Source organism: Acartia tonsa, chromosome 5 (genome assembly GCF_053477335.1).
Source record: "Acartia tonsa isolate MP-2025a chromosome 5, ASM5347733v1, whole genome shotgun sequence".
NCBI lineage: Eukaryota > Metazoa > Arthropoda > Copepoda > Calanoida > Acartiidae > Acartia > Acartia tonsa.
This window is the reverse complement of record NC_137264.1, coordinates 33,514,600-33,532,105: the sequence shown is the minus strand read 5'-3', so window position 1 is coordinate 33,532,105 and position 17,506 is coordinate 33,514,600. Positions and strand designations below refer to the sequence as shown.

The 17,506-nt window shown below is 33.3% G+C and overlaps 1 protein-coding gene across 1 annotated transcript in view; it reads left to right on the top strand.

Annotated features, from left to right (window-relative positions):
- The window catches only part of LOC145319972 (uncharacterized), a 172,549-nt gene that overhangs the window by 123,628 nt on the left and 31,415 nt on the right, over positions 1-17,506 (top strand). The window contains exons 2-18 of the mRNA XM_080162382.1: positions 1-150; positions 317-422; positions 1,186-1,306; positions 1,658-1,752; positions 3,784-3,932; positions 5,513-5,559; positions 6,102-6,216; positions 6,558-6,652; positions 7,134-7,203; positions 7,531-7,621; positions 10,158-10,361; positions 10,621-10,755; positions 11,420-11,487; positions 11,798-11,976; positions 12,162-12,352; positions 12,763-12,873; positions 13,077-13,159. Coding sequence (XP_080018508.1) covers positions 29-150; positions 317-422; positions 1,186-1,306; positions 1,658-1,752; positions 3,784-3,932; positions 5,513-5,559; positions 6,102-6,216; positions 6,558-6,652; positions 7,134-7,203; positions 7,531-7,621; positions 10,158-10,361; positions 10,621-10,755; positions 11,420-11,487; positions 11,798-11,976; positions 12,162-12,352; positions 12,763-12,873; positions 13,077-13,159 — 1,982 coding nt within the window. The 5' untranslated portion in view covers positions 1-28. The remainder of the gene's footprint in view (positions 151-316; positions 423-1,185; positions 1,307-1,657; positions 1,753-3,783; positions 3,933-5,512; positions 5,560-6,101; positions 6,217-6,557; positions 6,653-7,133; positions 7,204-7,530; positions 7,622-10,157; positions 10,362-10,620; positions 10,756-11,419; positions 11,488-11,797; positions 11,977-12,161; positions 12,353-12,762; positions 12,874-13,076; positions 13,160-17,506) is intronic.

Here is a 17,506-nt window from a genome sequence, read left to right as displayed (position 1 = left end):
GTATGACTAGCGCGTAATAAATAAAAAAATGGCGGCCATGAGACCATCAGCTGTCCTGCCAGAACAACAAAGAACGTCAGGACAATCACAGCCAGTGTTTCCAGACGATGCAAGACAATACTGCTCTAAACTTGCTGCATTTTTTCGTAGGTAACCAAACTATATACCTAAATTTTTTTAAAACTATATCATGAAATGTTTACATCTTATAATAAGAACAAATTAAAGCAAGTAAAACATAAATACTAAAGTAATCTGTAACTGTTCAAACAAAAATACTTATCTGTATAATAATAGAAATAATATTTTTGTGCAGGCAAAACAAGACTGTTTTGTTTGGAGGAAACCTAGCGGTAAACCTGTCTGTGGCTGGATATCAGCAGGTTCTAGCTGCGGTCACATTGCTTAGAGCACAACATGATGTAAGTTTTATTTATTGTAAAATGTCACACAAACACATGCAAAGCAGTTGACTATTGATTCTAGGGGCATGGAGACGCTTCAGTTACAAGTCCTCTCCATGTTACCTTTGAACATATTCTGCATTTTAAATTGCAATGTAACGCAGTCAATTTCCTAGGGTATCAACATTCATCAAACAACCAACCCTTTAATTGCACGACCTTTGTCTGAGAAGTCCTAACTGTGCCTGTAATGAGTTGCGCCTGTTTTTGGCCCAAGGTTATTCCCCCTAATCTAACGTCTTTAGTAAATACGCGGTGTCGGACCGAGATTCGAACCTATCACTTTCCCGACGACGAGCGGATGCGCTACGTTTTGAGCCACGGTCGCGGGTTATATGCAAAGCAGTTAGAAATAAATCCTAACTTGCATAGAATTTAATGTAATAAAATACTAGAATATTCTGTATGGTGCGTACTCACTTGTCTTACTTTATTTAAATATTAAGGAGCTGGATAGAACACTTCTGGTAGACCTGGAGTATCTGGAGAGTGTACTACACAGACTCTCCTGGCTTATTTTATTTAAATATTAAGGAGCTGGATAGTATACTTCTGGTAGGCCTGGAGTAGCTGGAGAGTGTATTACACAGACTCTCCTGGCTTATTAATTTTATTTAAATATTAAGGAGCTGGATAGAATACTTCTGGTAGACCTGGAGTATCTGGAGAGTGTACTACACAGACTCTCCTGGCTTATTTATAATTTTATTTAAATATTAAGGAGCTGGATAGAACACTTCTGGTAGACCTGGAGTATCTGGAAAGTGTCCTGCACAGACTCTCTTGTCTAACTTTATTTACTAAACCTAATGAAACTGTCCATACATGGCTCCAACTTGCAGGTATACTTATTTCCGCTTGATTAAAACCGGTTTTAAAAAAATCATGTTTTGTATTATACCTACAGAATTCTACAAAAAGAAAATTAAGATAGACTGCTGATTTTTTGTGTGAAGGTTCACCTTACCAAAGAGCTTCCATTATACAACTCAATTGGTCCGTAAGTCTGTCTGTCATGCTACAAAAAAAACATTTGTATATTGATGGTATGTAAGGACTCCGTGATTTTCTTTTATCCTTCTGTTTTTTCCTCGCCATCTTTTTTATCACCACTGAACATCTTTAATGTAACTAACTCACTTTGTCCGAACGTCCATCTTTTTAAAAAAAAATGCTTCTACATCTTGATTTAGGTCTGAAGTCGGTGACAGTATTAGAGTTGAAGGATATTCCTTTATATTTGGTTCACGGACTCGAAGCTTTGCGCGATCAACTTTACACAATAAAGGTGAATAATCAGAAATCTTTTCAAATAATTATTTCTTATGATAGTATATCCATGGAAAAGTTATGAGAATTAATTTTTTACATTATATATGATATAAACCCCGAACCACTTCATTATGCAATCTATATTTTCCTGGATATTTTGTCTATGGTAGTCCATAAGTATACAGTTTTAGAGTACATTGTTTCTATTTGTTAAAGCAACACGTATGATAAAAGAAAAAGATTCTTTTTAAAGTAAAATGCTTATATATCAATTGAAATCTATATTTTTTGATTTTCTACTGATCCACTTCATTATGCAAATCAAAATAAAATCAATGGGAAAACGTTTGTTTTGCACTTTTCTCCACTTTTCAAAATTGATTATGATAAAATAACAATTTTTTAAGGGATTTATGCATTATTTATAATGAAAAACAGTTTAAGGTAGATTTTAATGATTTTTCTAACTAATAAATAATTTTAAAAATGAAATTCAATCCCTATCACTTTAGAGGATAGCTGCTGACCTCCAGTCTTATGGATGAAGCTAAATACATGTTAAAGATAAAAATAACCCTCAAATGCACACAAAAATGTTTTTTGATGTGTTAAAAAAATCCATTTTAAAATCTTGATTTTGAGGATGATGGCCTTAAAGATGTTCTTACTGGTGGTGATGGTGAGCCAAATGTTATCTAAGTACATGACCATTACAACAACTTGTCTATTAACCTATGTACCATTTATTGTAGTCATAGCAGCCTCCAATAGAGCCTCACGACATGCAACATAACCATTATCAAAAAACTACATTATTTACTTTATGAATTTTAGTAATTAAAATTGTATTTTTTTCTTTTTTAATATTGCGTGGCTGGAGGCTGCTATGACTACAAAAATTGGACCATAGTTCAATATATAAGTATTCATTATGGGCATGCACTTTGCTGATAACATTTAGCTCACCATCCCCACCAGTAAGAGCATCTTAAAGGCCATCGTCCTCAACAGGGTTTCGGATCCGGATCCGGATCCGGATCCGGATCCGCAAGGATCCGCATATTTTGAGTCCAAGGATCCGGATCCGGATCCGCAAAAAAAATGCGGATCCGGATCCGGATCCTTAGACTCCAAAAAATGCGGAAAAAATGGAAAAATCTACCTAAATTTATATAAAATCTCAGACATTCTCTTGATGAGAGCCAATCTTTAAGGTTTAGGTTCAGACTTGAAAATTAAAAGTATTTTTGACTTCGAATTGAAGAATAAATTTTTTTGAAAAATTTGGTGATTTTATTTTTATTGTCAAAGATCCGGATCCGGATCCGGATCCGCACTGACCAAATTTTGAGGATCCGGATCCGGATCCGGATCCGCATAAAATCAATGCGGATCCGAAACCCTGGTCCTCAAAATCAAGATTTTAAAATGGATTTTTTTAACACATCAAAAAACATTTTTGTATATTTTTGAGGGTTATTTTTATTTTTAACATGTATTTAGCTTCATCCATAAGACTGGGGGTCAGCAGCTGTCCTCTAAAGTGATAGGAATAGAATTTCTTTTTTAAAATTATTTATTAGTTAGAAAAATCATTACAATCTACCTTAAACTGTTTTTCATTATAATTAATGCATAAATCCCTTAAAAAATTGTTATTTTATCATAATCAATTTTGAAAAGTGGAGAAAAGTGCAAAACAAACATTTTCCCATTGATTTTATTTTGATTTGCATAATGAAGTGGATCAGTAAAAAATAAAAAAAATATAGATTTCAATTGATATATAAGCATTTTACTTTAAAAAGAATCTTTTTCTTTTATCATACGTGTTGCTTTAACAAATAGAAACAATATACTGTAAAGCTGTACACTTATGGACTACCATAGACAAAATATCCAGCAAAATATAGATTGCATAATGAAGTGGTTCGGGGTTTATATGTATCTAGAAAATTTGTAGGTACTGTCTTTCCACAATAAACGAAAAATTTCAGTCCTATGTCATTGTGGGTGTAGAAACATAATCTTAAACCTGTTATTTTAGATCGAAAGCTGTGAATTTTCTGTAGAAGATTTGCTCTCAGGATGTCTGGGAGACTCGACACCCCCACGGGAATGGAAACGCCTGGCCACTATCTCCTTATCTCATAATAGATTGAGTAGATTGTCTTCCACGTTGTCTTTAGCGCCTAGGTAACTTTCAATCCATTCCAGTAAATCTAGTTTAAACTGGTACCTACCAAGCTCTTTAACTTCATAATCTTCTCAATGGGTATTTTGGGTATAGTCCCTTTCGTAACATCGCACCTTATGGGGCGATTCTTCGTATTTTTCACAGTAGCTTTTCTCCTATTTCTAGCCCTTGCGGGGGGCTCTAACCTAGCGGGGCCAATTACCTAACCCTGTGGGGCAATCACCTAACCCAATATAATCTAAACTAACCTAAAATAACATATGAAAAAACCATTTCAAAAATACGACGAATCGCTCCTTATGGGGCGATGTTACGAAAGGGACTATACCCGGTATTTTTATTGAATTTTGATTGCTTGGTTCCAAACTTTTCAACAAATGATTTTAATGTTCAAAAGGTGTAATTTTCTCTTTTGTTGACTGGGGTGTTTTCATGTTCTCATGACACCCAGTTATGATAAACAAAATTACCCCTTATGTAGATTAAAATCATTGGTGAACACTGTTAGTTTGTCCCCCTAAGTTTTATCAAAAAACGAATGAGTCCCGTATTCACAATAGAAACCTTTTAAATCGGTACCTTACTTTTGCCTGTGTACGAGAGGTTTCATATTTGTATTCACTTAATTGAATTAAACTTATTATAGAGTCCGCGAATATGGATCATAGTCATTGGCCAAATCATTGCCCTAAGATGACTAACCATGTACCTACCTCTAATACTATTAATAGGCCCCCTAACCATTAACAATAATTTTTTATGAAAATAACATAATGAACTTGATTAAAGGTTATTGCCGAAGTCAGTATTTGAAAGATAAGGAGAGAAAAATATATTTAATTTTTTCAGCTACAGTAATACATAGTAGGGTGGGTCGATTTTGGACATTTTTTTTCTGAGGCCAAAACGGGGATCTGCACTCAATTTATGTAGATATAATACACCTCTGGATGATTTAAAATTTATCCTAAGTCTTAAAACCGCTGACGACCAGACATTCAATTGTATAGCTATTTGTAAATGGGAGTAAAAAATTTATTGAATCAGAACTATGGCTTCATGGTGCTCCCTGGAAAGGCCTTGAGGAGCTGAGTCAGGAACTTTTGTCCGTTTCAAAAAATCTAGTTCCTAGCCTGAGAAAATCTAAAAAACCTCTGCAAATTGGACAATTCTCAATAAACCTTAAAAAATTGTGTTTTTTTAGTGATTTCTAAGGCTAGGAACGATATATTTTGAAAAAGTTCCTGATTCAGCTCCTCAAGGCCTTTCCAAGGAGCACCATGAAGCCATAGTTCTGATTTAAAAAAAAATTTGAATGTCGTCTTTGCATACTAATAAGTAATGAATTATATTTTTAAGTGGTCGTGTTCGAAAACTCAATTTTTTAAAATTATTTTTCGGTCAGAAATGTTTTTAAGGTTAATTTTATCTGTTGCATATCCCCGCTTTGTCTAATTCCGATATGAACCCGCCCTAATACATAGGTCCTATGTAATGATAGAAAATAATGCATGACTTATTTTCATCAAATGTTATTTTAATTTCATACCTAATATTGTAATATATATTATTTGTTTAGAATTCATACATTTTCTGCCTCACATAATTCACTGCTTAGCACAGAAGGTAACAAAAGTTTTTTTATGTCTTTTTAACAAAAAGTTTGTCGTTTTTACCTTTTCCAGCAATTAAAAAAGATAGTCCTTTATCGTCATTAATATGGTCTTCGAAAACATTGGACTTCTAAAAATGTATCTGTATTTCAGTCCAACATTTTGATATATATTGAAACTTAGCCGTTTTTCATCAGATGTTTTTGCTTAAAGCTTCAGCAAAATTACTTCAATTCCTTCTATTCAGTAATTAAATCACTATCTGCCAAAGTAGTAGGATGTAAGTGTATCTAATTTTAAAATTTCATTTTATTTTTTGCTTCAGAAATTCATTCTTTGAAGACTAGTGGTTTGTATGTGTCTTGAAACATTTTCATGACAACTAATTTTGGAATGAAATGGCTGTAAATTATGACGAATTTTATAAATATTTAATATTGTTTCAATATTTGTTTAACTATAGGCGGACTCGTTATGAATAGAATATTAGAAAAAATCCTGTCTTTGATTTTTGGATTATTTCATTGAAAGTTTAATTTTTTTTTGCTTTTAAAGGATTATCAAGCCTAGAAAGCCTGCACACTCTTATCCTGTCCTATAATCAACTCAAGAATATTCCAATGTTGAGTCCTGACTGTACTCTCACAACTCTTGCTATTGGTTATAACAGGTTTAGTTTAGTTTTTGCGTTTTAACAAATAATATGTGTCGAATACGGCATTTTTTGTCATAATCCAGAGATGTCGACCCTCAACTTTCTATTTAATTTCCTTTTTTTTCTTTAAAGGGTGGTAGTACCCTCCCCAAAAATTGTTGTACATCTTCACTTGACGTATGAAAATAACCGCTGTAAATGAGAAACATATCGGTTCAGGGGTTAGCGATATCCTTCGGTACACACAGACTGATGGACTGAGATCTTGTTGCTTTCATGTAAGGATTAGTTTCATTCCCGTCAGTTTCAAATCTTTCTTCAAATGCTCATTGAAGTTTTAAAATGCTTGTATATAGATTGGAAAGCCTGGATGGATTATCAAGACTTGTCTGCCTTGAGAGTTTAGACGTGTCTGGAAACTGTCTGATGCACCACGATGTCTTAGCTCCAGGTAATACATAACAGTTTTATACCCAGAGCTAATTTTAACTACAGGAGGGGTATTTGTGATTATAATCATTTTGGATATGTATCAATTTATCGTCCATTGTCTTATCCTCAAATCATTCATGTTGCTTATTGAACTTCTTACTGTATCTAATGCAAATCATGGGCTAAATTGTATCTTTACTGGATAAAAGGTAAATCATAAGCAACAATAAATTAATTGTTATTTTTCGCATCATATTATAGACAGCTTTCGGCAGATATTAAAATGAAAGCGGATATTAAAGTGAAAAATTATAAGTTAAAAAGCAGTTTGTTACCTCCAAGGGGCCGAAGGCCTGGGCTAACAAGACTGGTTTTAAATTTGTAATCTTATGATTGTGCTAAAATACTATACATGATTTTTCAGTATGAGAACCGGTTCTAATCCTGCAGATATTAATCGGTTTCGTAACCATACTGGAACGATTTCTTTCTTTATTTAGTTTCTGGCCTTTCACGTTTGAAACAGTTGGATACGAGATACAATCCTTTATCTTCACATTACAATCACAGGTACACAATTGTTGGTAGGTAGATTTTTCTGGTTATTTTAAAACTAAGATGGCACATAATCTTATAAGTAATGTTAAAAATGTAAGTTATCGAAAACACTTCTGCATTGTAACATCATAACGAATTTTCAACGAAACTGGAATTAATCCTATAAGTAATTTTCTATATTCTTGTCTATGGAAAACTGTGTACGATGCAAAAAACCATAATCAGTCATCTAAGTCAGATTTCTAAATAGAAATGTTAAATGTTTTTTTTTCTCGAGAGAAAGAAATATCCCATTCCATTTTTCACTCCCTGTTGAATTAATATATGATTGCTATTAAGGCGGATAGCAAGTTCTTGGTTGCATAATGACGTGGTACATACACAATTTCTACTGGATGCATATATTCTTTCTAAAGCTGAATACTTACAGGTAAACATATAGTACCTATGTCCTATGCAAAATAAAAAAGTGACCTCGACTAGCATTATTTGCAATGCACTAGTAGCGAAGCTTCTCTGCAATTGAATTGTCTGCTCAAGGCAGGTTTGTAACTAACCCGGGTTTTTAACCAAAATCCAGACTTAAACCGCAAAAAAAACGTGTTAATTTTTGTGGGTTAATTAGTAATTTTAAATAAAAGTCTTTAAAATAAACCTAATAAGGGGGGGGGGGGCGTAATGTCATTTAAACGTAAACCGTGACGAAATGGTCTAAAAATTGGTACATACGCCTAGTCCTATAGATACTACATCTTAATGAAAAAAAAATTCAAATTTTTTTATTTTAAGGTTAGGTAAGATAACCCTGCGGAAATGGGATTTTTAGGCCTTTTTTGGCCAGTTTTGGTCAGTTTTGGTGTACTTTTATGCAGGGAGTAAGGGAGGGGACAATGGGCAGTTAATTCAAATTTATAGTTGTGACCCTTTAAGGTTGAAAACCCAGATATTTCCAGATAAAACAAGTATTTGCAATATAGCAACCTTTAGTGGAAATTTTTGACTTTTGGATTGTTTTTAATTCGAAATGCACCATCTTTAAACTGATGCATTACTACAAGCCTTTGATTCTAGAGATCAAAGCCCTTGTTTACAATTCATTTCCATAATTGTTATTATTTAAACTTCGGAAAATTAAGGAAACATACCATTTTACTTTTACAACATATTTTACCCAAATTTTTTTATTGTATTTATTAAAAAGCTTAGACATGAAAAAGCCTTTAAATAATTATATTACAAAATTTACTAAAACAATTACCTTCCTACAGAACTTTTAACTCAAGTTATTTCATTTAACGAAATAAAAATGAGATACCTTGCGTCAAAATTTCATACTACATAAATAAAATAGTTGAGAACATAAGTACATCTTAATTTTAAAGATCTTAAGGTTTAAGTAACATATCTTAGGATAACTGGTAGCTGCGCTCTTAGCATCCAGGACAGAAAAATAAAATAACACCATCTTGAGATTTTAATGATAAACAAACCTTGAACAACTCAGGACTTCGTGAATTTTCCCTAAAATTTTGAAATTAATCGGATCATTAATTACAGAAATATTAAGCTAAAGACAAAAAACTTTTGCCTTTACATTAAATCAATAAGAAACATCTAACATGTCTAAAGTAACGAAAAGAGCTAACCGTTACGGACGTACAAATGTGCGGGACCTAATTATAGGAAGGCTTTGCTCATAATAACTAATAATCTTAATATAATTTCTTTCTACAACGCACTAATCGGAATTAATTTACATTAAACAAGAATTAGATATAAAAAATGTAATGATTCAATTTACAAAATAATTTTCAAAATCAAAATATTCTGTCTGCTTGTTATTGTTTATCTTTTTGTTGACGCGCTAGTTTGCCGCGAGATTATGCATGATTTTGCGTGACGTCATTCATAATTGGTCCCCAAGATTGGTTAGAAACTGCTAAATTCTTGAATGTTCCCTTTAAGCCAGTCCCCAAAGTCTGAGACTCCTAAAAATTGAATATTCGATCCATTGTCCCCTCCCTTACTCCCTGACTTTTATGTAAAAACTCAATTTTATTTGTTTTTTCTTAAGTTTTTTCCTTAAATATTGTATGTCTATAAGGACATTATTTAAGATGGTTCAGCAAGTTTAGGACCAAAACTAAAAAACCTATAATTGATATATGACACACAAACTTTAGAAAAAATGCACTTTACTCCTGCGAGCCACCCACCTAGCCCGCTGGGGTCTGTCCCAGACTTGCTGAATCATCTTAAATAATGTCCTTGTGTGTGGACACATTGTATTCAAGGGGAAAAACTTAATTAAAAACAATTGAAGGTAAGTTTCTACATCAAAATAGAACAAAAAAGGCCTAAAAACCCCATTTTTGCAGTGTTTTCCTTACCTAACCTAACCTAAAAATAAAATAAAAAATTAATTTTTTCCATTTAGATGTAGTACCTATAGGACTCGGCTTATGTACCAAGTTTCAAGTGTCTAGCTCATTATTTAGACCATTTTGCTCACGGTTTACGTTTAATCACTCCCCCCCCCCCCTTATTGAAATGTTATTTCCACTAAAAAATTGTCAGGTGATATAAACATTTTTGGTGTTAAAGTTAAAATAAGAAATTATTCAACTAAATGTAAGAAATATTAGGTATAGAAATCTATTTTCATTTACTACTATTAACTTAATATATAATAAAACCCAATACCCAAAACCGATTTAAAACCCGGGTTTTGGTTTTTGGGTCGGGTTTTGGGTTAACAACCCTGACCTAATGTCTACTAAAGACAGTAAATAATGAATACCTATTTTTATGAAATTTGTTTGATTTTCGATCATTTATCACATTTGTTCTCGCTTGCTTTTTCTTTTTTTTGTGACTACTGAACATCTGCTGCTCTATAACTCACTTTGTCCAATTGTCCATCCGGGGGGCTCAATCTAAAAATCTATTTAGAGTCTTTCATTTAGATTGGTTCCTCTCGAATGCTTACTCGTCATGAGATGGATGTTAGGAACCAGTTCAACGAGGAGGACGAGAACAGGTGCCTGGAAGAGGAGTTCAGGGAGGGGAGTAATGCTCGGGCCACCCTCACCAGTTTTGACCTGGAGTCCGCGTCTGTGACAGGATCCAGGGAGGGCAGCATTGTCTCAGGTGTTACTGTTACAACTATGGTAAGAAATTTATCATAAACTGGTGGCAACGCCCCTAGAGGCCTCTATGGCACATATGAAAAGGAATGTATGGGGTAATTCGACCCTTTTCTTTAGTTCTTAGCTCTGAAAAAAAAGTTAGATGTGAATAATCCTTCTTGAAGAAGTTTCACTGTAAAGGAGAACCATATCGGTCCAGCATTAAGGCAGATCCTTCGCTATACACGCACAGACAAATAAAAATCTGTTACTTTAAATCTTTACATAATATATCTTTTAGGGCGGCCGTCGTAGAAAGACAAAAAAGAAAAAAGTTCGTGTTGCGGTTATTACAGACCAACCTTCAGATTCCGAGCTTACTGATGACGCCGCCAGGCTGAAACAGGAGCCTGCCAAACAACCAGAACTATTACAGGTAAACTTCATGTGCCTTTGTGTTACTCTATATCTTAAGAGGTTTCAACACTAACACAAACAGGATCTTTTTTTTTACATATTTAGAACTATGAAAAATATAAAGGCTATGACAACATCCATAAAAACGAGCTCTGAAATGGTAGGACAAACCAACCTACAGTGTCAGAACTAGATAAGCAAAATATAAATGTTTAAGTTTTGACAAAATTGTACATAAATTAGTTTCAAAACTTCTTAAATATAGAATACTGTTAAAGGACATACTCACATTTCTAGGACTTGATTATATAGATGGTTCGCTTATAATATTGTACTTTGTTGAAATAGGAATCCGTACTCCAAAAATCAGATCAATAGGATAATTAATAATTTAATTATATCCTACAAAAAGTTATTGTAAAAAAGGTTCAAATCTGCATGTTTTAAAGGGACGAACTGACTTTCTTTATTGAGTTGCTACGCTTTCTAACCTAACTGTTATTATTACTTGTAGACACAGGCATACTTTCAAATTGTGGGAACCAATAGAATTAACTTTTTGGAAGGGGAGCTACTCGACTTTATAATTCAATTTGTCTATTTGTCAATCTATGATTCTTTGTGCTTTCGCTACTCACAGATACTGTAATCCTTGTTTAATTTTTTTTTATTATTTATTTTAGAGTCATGACGTAGTAGTGAGACAAATGACAATGTTAAGATCAAAATATGGAGAGGATAACTGGCTAAGGTACAAATTGTATTTTTTAATAATATAATTAAATACTTAATTCACAAATTTTGGCGGTAGTACCTCATTAAAACAACTTGCATGCCTTGGGTTATAATCCTGTTTTTAAGTCTTAGAAAACATAACATTATCATAGCAATTTACCTCCCTTCTCCTTTGAATAGTAAATAAAAAGTATCTAGTTATTGTTGTTTCACTATGGCTACGTTTCTGATTAATTTTGGATTGATAAGAACCAGATTCAGGCAAATATAGGAAATATTTTTTACAATCATCGGAGAACTGACTATATGAGCTTTCACTTTTTCAGGACTGGGGAAACGCTGACACAAATACTCGGGCTTCCAGCAGACAACAACCAGCAACAGCAGGAAGCACAACAAGATCAAGCAAGACAACTTGCAGGCGCAGCTTCTAGCAGCTCAAAAGAGAGCTCACCTACAAAGAAGGAGCAAGCTGCTGAAAAGAAGGATTTTGAAAATAATGATGGTAAGTCATTTTTTGTCACTCTTTAGAAGATTGTAAGATACAAGAAGCTTCACTTTAAGGAGAACTATATCGGTTAAGCGCTTTGAAATATCATTGGCTACAGACAGACAGACACACAGACATCCTGTTACTTTTATCATTATGAAAGGATTTACTTATCAAACATTAATTTCAAATATTACTAGTCACAACTCCAACCAAAGAAGCAATGGTATCAAGTTCAAGTTCCACTCTGACACCTTCCAGGTCTGTATCAGTAGCAGCTGCAGATAAAAAATTAGCAGAAGAATCATCATCAGCTGTGGCAGCTAAAGTTACTGTAACAGCATCCCCCTCTGGTGGCCAGGATACAGACTTGTATGCTATGTACACCCAGGCATTTAAACAATGACAATTTATAGCCAACAATGGATATAGATTACGTGGATATTGTTTCAGAGGAATTTTTGTCGTCAATTTAGGTTGCTAATATAGTCCTCAGATATTGGTCAAGAGGTTCCTCAATTGTTAGGGGAGGGGATGTGGAAAAATCATATGGGGGGGGGGGTATCGTTATATTAACCAGCTAGGAGAAAAATTTTATCTGGGTATGCGAGAATTTATCACATTATCAACTTCTATTCTATATCCATTAATTTGAAAAAGAGTTTAATTGATTGAATGGTTTGTTAGAGGAACTAAATTTAGGATAGTAAATAAAAATTCATTGACAGTTGCTTCCAAGGAGATACCAATAAAAGGACGGATTCAGTTATTTTAGCCAGAAGTCATTATTTATTTGTGCAGAAGGAATGTAGTCCGTCCAGTAGAGCAGAGGAATGTCTTCTTCCTGTCCAGAGAATCCTTCCTGGTGATGATAGCGGTCATACTGAGAAACTTACACTAGCCATTGATAGGGTAACATATATACTTATAATTATGATAGTGGTCATACTGAGATACTTACACTAGCCATTGATAGGGTAACTACTGAACCAATTGGTTTTTACATTCTAGGGAAGCTTTACATATGTACTGGAATGGTTTTAATTATTTATTATTTACAGATTCAAGTATTGGTATAGAATCAACGACAAAATTTTAAGTCATTTTCTATTTAGGAATTTATTAGAGAACAAAAGGAAGGAGAAGGAACTCGAGTGAAATGGTTCCTACATTCGTTGGAAGGAATGGATATTCTAAAGTAAGAATACTTTGTAATATTTCAAGTTTTTTTTGTTGATATATATATTTTTAAATCCATTTATGCCTCTCAATTCGTTTTAAGCGTTTTCTTCTAACTAAAGAAAATATTGATAAGGAGAGGTAGCATAAAATAAAGCTGAGATAGTTGGGGGGGGGGGGGGGGGGGGATTATTATGATTCAAATCTCACAAGAATTTTTAAAAAATGTTATAATTTCAATTTTCTATACTCCAAAATTTATAATAATATTTTTATGTATATTGTATATGTTAGTATCCTTGTTTAAATGTATTACTTTTTTGCTTCACTTTTATAATATAAACCCACAGTTTTGGTCAAAAACTATCCAATTCATGCTCAAGCAATGACAATAATAAATCAATATTGAATTTTGAATCTACTCAACTCTACAGAGCATTACAGCTCGTGACTTAGCCATTGCACATAGGGGCAACAAGGGGCAACAATTCACCACCCCCAAATCAAGTTTTAAACATTCTATGAGTATTATCATACCCAATGTACATCAGATTTCAAAGGAATCGTAAAAATTAAGCATTCTAATGCATGGAAGTCAAGAAATGCAAAAATTTTCTTACAGAAAAAGGCATACTTTTTGTGTTTCACCAACAATTTTAAAAGTATTATAAAATCTCCTAGAATTAATGTAATTAGACAAAATAACTTCTGATGAGTCATGCATTACATATATTTTGACAGTATAAAAGAAAAAAACACAAATTGAAGAAATTAGTCCTAAATAATTATAGTTGAAGTCAAGATTTTAGTTTTTATTTGTTTGTTTTTTAATCAACATTTAAGAAGACAGTAAGAGGAAACATGTTTTCGCCGGGTGTCGCCGGCTAAAAAAACGATATTTGATTACCCAAAGACATATTTTAATCGCCAATACTGGTTTCATTTACCCCCCCCCCCCGCGCCCCTTTAGGGTTTTTAGCCCGTTTTCTGAACGTGGGTGCACGAAAACCTTGTAAGAAAAGGCGTTTAAATGCGCTTTTAAAGTCAAAACTTAAGATATAATTCAAATAAATAAAAGACACAAAAACATAGACATATTGGGAAATATTTATTCTGACTTAGAATTAAAGTTAATAATAAATATTTTCAAGTTCTATTGCACTAAATGATGGGGAGGAGAGGGAGGGGGGGGGGGCTGAACCTAAATCTAAACCTCTTTATGTTTGATGTTTTAATCTAAAGGGATATGACAAAGGTCAATAAATTGTTGTACATCTCCAATGATAATACACAAAATCACCCCTTGTGTAGATTAAAGTTAGTAGTTAAAACGTTTGAACACACAACTGTAAAACTTTGGGGACTAGTGCTATAAACAGCCCAATGTCCCCTACCTCACTGCGGAAAGGTAAAGTTAATATGCAAATAACGTGAGGTTCTTATGATCATTCTAAATTGGAATTAGCAAGTAGTCTTCTGTCTGTCTATTGGTAATGCTTTGTTTTTAAATTATGTAGTTACAGGGTATTCATGTTTAAAGTCAGCAGTTTTATTTAGAAAGGGAGGGGACTGTTAATTACACTAGTCCCCAAACTTCAAAGTTTTATAATAACGTTTTTATATTCGTTAGCATAAGAACTTCAGGAAATTTAATTGATTTTTTATTGGTTGGTTCATTAGGATGAGTGTCAAAACTTTTCAACCACTAATTGTCATCTACAGACAAATAATTTTGTAATATAATTTATTAAATATGTATTTATTAAATATGTATCAATATTTGGGATGTACATATTAATCGGTTATTGTTTTGTTCCTTAGATCCCTAGGTGTTAATATATAATATAAAGTAGCTTGATGTCTGTTTGTCTGTCCGCCCATCCCTTAAGATCTCGCTAACCACTAAACTGATTGAATTCTACTCTTCAGGGAATATATCTACTGGTCCTGTGGTTGTTTAAAGATCTTTTTCAAAAATAAAAATCCCCCTCAATTTTTTCATATTTCTATAATTAGGGTCGGTCCGTCTGTACGTCTGGTACAGTTAGCTCTTTTACTTAACTTAAACAGGCTAGAATTGTCCTATCGATCTCAAACTTTTCATGCTGATTTCTACAACAGTTAGGTATGACTTAGAAAGCACAGCAACTCTATAATCGTTACCAGAAAGTCCGTACATCCATTTATAACAAGCTGATTTTCACTTTTTTGACAACAAATAATGGTTTTGAATGTTAAAAATATCCTATTCATCTGATTTTTTGAATACTGATTCCTATTTCTCAGTATGTCCTTAAACAGTAACATGTATTTAATCAGTTTTAATTACAATTTTGTATAGACATGTATTAATATTCAGTTCTGACACTTCACAAGTGTTAATATTCGTTTGTCCTTCCATTTCAGAGCTTCGCTTCTTTCATGGATGTTGTCATCCTTGTTTAATTACCTCTTGGGGCAAATCCCCTAGAGGCTAGGGGCGAAGCAGCTAGTGTACATATAAACAGTAAACAAGAATCATAATATCATAATAAATATAGATATTAGTTAATAAAAATTTATGTTAATCATGCCCACATTTATTTATTAAACATAAAAATAAAGTGAAACTTGTAGCTTGCTAAAATAAGGATCCCCATCCACCCCCATTTACACCATCCCCTCCCCTCCTACTGAAATGAATTCCATGACCCCAAATTTGACACTTTGAACACTAAAATGGGACGACAATTAACCTAGTTACACTTTAAAGGGCCCAAAAAGCTAGTGATAGGCTAGCTGCACTACTAAAAAAATTCTCATATTGCTCTGATAACCAAAACCCCTAATTAGACATTTTAAACACGAAATTCAAGATAGTTGATGGATAGAAAGATGGATAGATAGATGGATAGGTAGATAAATAGATATATGGATATATAGATGGATTCATAAATGGTTAGATAGATGGATAGATAGATGGATAGATAGATGGATAGATAGATGGATAGATAGATGGATAAGTAAATGGATAGACAGATGGATAGATGGATGGATAGATAGAGGGATAGATTGATGGATGGATAAATTGATAGTTGATGGAAAAAGAGATGAATAGTTGATGGATAGATAGATGAATCGAAATATAGATGGATAGACAGATGGATATATAGATAGATAGATGGATAGATAGATGGATAGATAGATGGATAGATAGATGGATAGATAGATGGATAGATAGATGGATAGATAGATGGATAGATAGATGGATAGATAAATGGATATATAGATGGGTAGATAGATGGGTAGATAGATGGGTAGATAGATGGATAGATAGATGGATAGATAGATGGATAGATAGATGGATAGATAGATGGATAGATAGATGGATAGATAGATGGATAGATAGATGGATAGATAGATGGATAGATAGATGGATAGATAGATAATAGATAGATGGATAGACAGATGGATAGATAGATGGATAGATAAATGGATAGATAGATAGATAGATAGATGGATAGATAGATGGATAAATAGATGGATAGATAGATGGATAGACAGATGGATAGACAGATGGATAGACAGATAGATAGATAGATAGATAGATAGATAGATAGATAGATAGATAGATAGATAGATAGATAGATAGATAGATAGATAGATAGATAGATAGATAGATAGATAGATAGATAGATAGATAGATAGATAGATAGATAGATAGATAGATAGATAGATAGATAGATAGATAGATAGATAGATAGATAGATAGATAGATAGATAGATAGATAGATAGATAGATAGATAGATAGATAGATAGATAGATAGATAGGTAGATAGGTAGATAGGTAGATAGGTAGATAGGTAGATAGGTAGATAGGTAGATAGGTAGATAGGTAGATAGGTAGATAGGTAGATAGGTAGATAGGTAGATAGGTAGATAGGTAGATAGGTAGATAGGTAGATAGGTAGATAGGTAGATAGGTAGATAGGTAGATAGGTAGATAGGTAGATAGGTAGATAGGTAGATAGGTAGATAGGTAGATAGGTAGATAGGTAGATAGGTAGATAGGTAGATAGGTAGATAGGTAGATAGGTAGATAGGTAGATAGGTAGATAGGTAGATAGGTAGATAGGTAGATAGGTAGATAGGTAGATAGGTAGATAGGTAGATAGGTAGATAGGTAGATAGGTAGATAGGTAGATAGGTAGATAGGTAGATAGGTAGATAGGTAGATAGGTAGATAGGTAGATAGGTAGATAGGTAGATAGGTAGATAGGTAGATAGGTAGATAGGTAGATAGGTAGATAGGTAGATAGGTAGATAGGTAGATAGGTAGATAGGTAGATAGGTAGATAGGTAGATAGGTAGATAGGTAGATAGGTA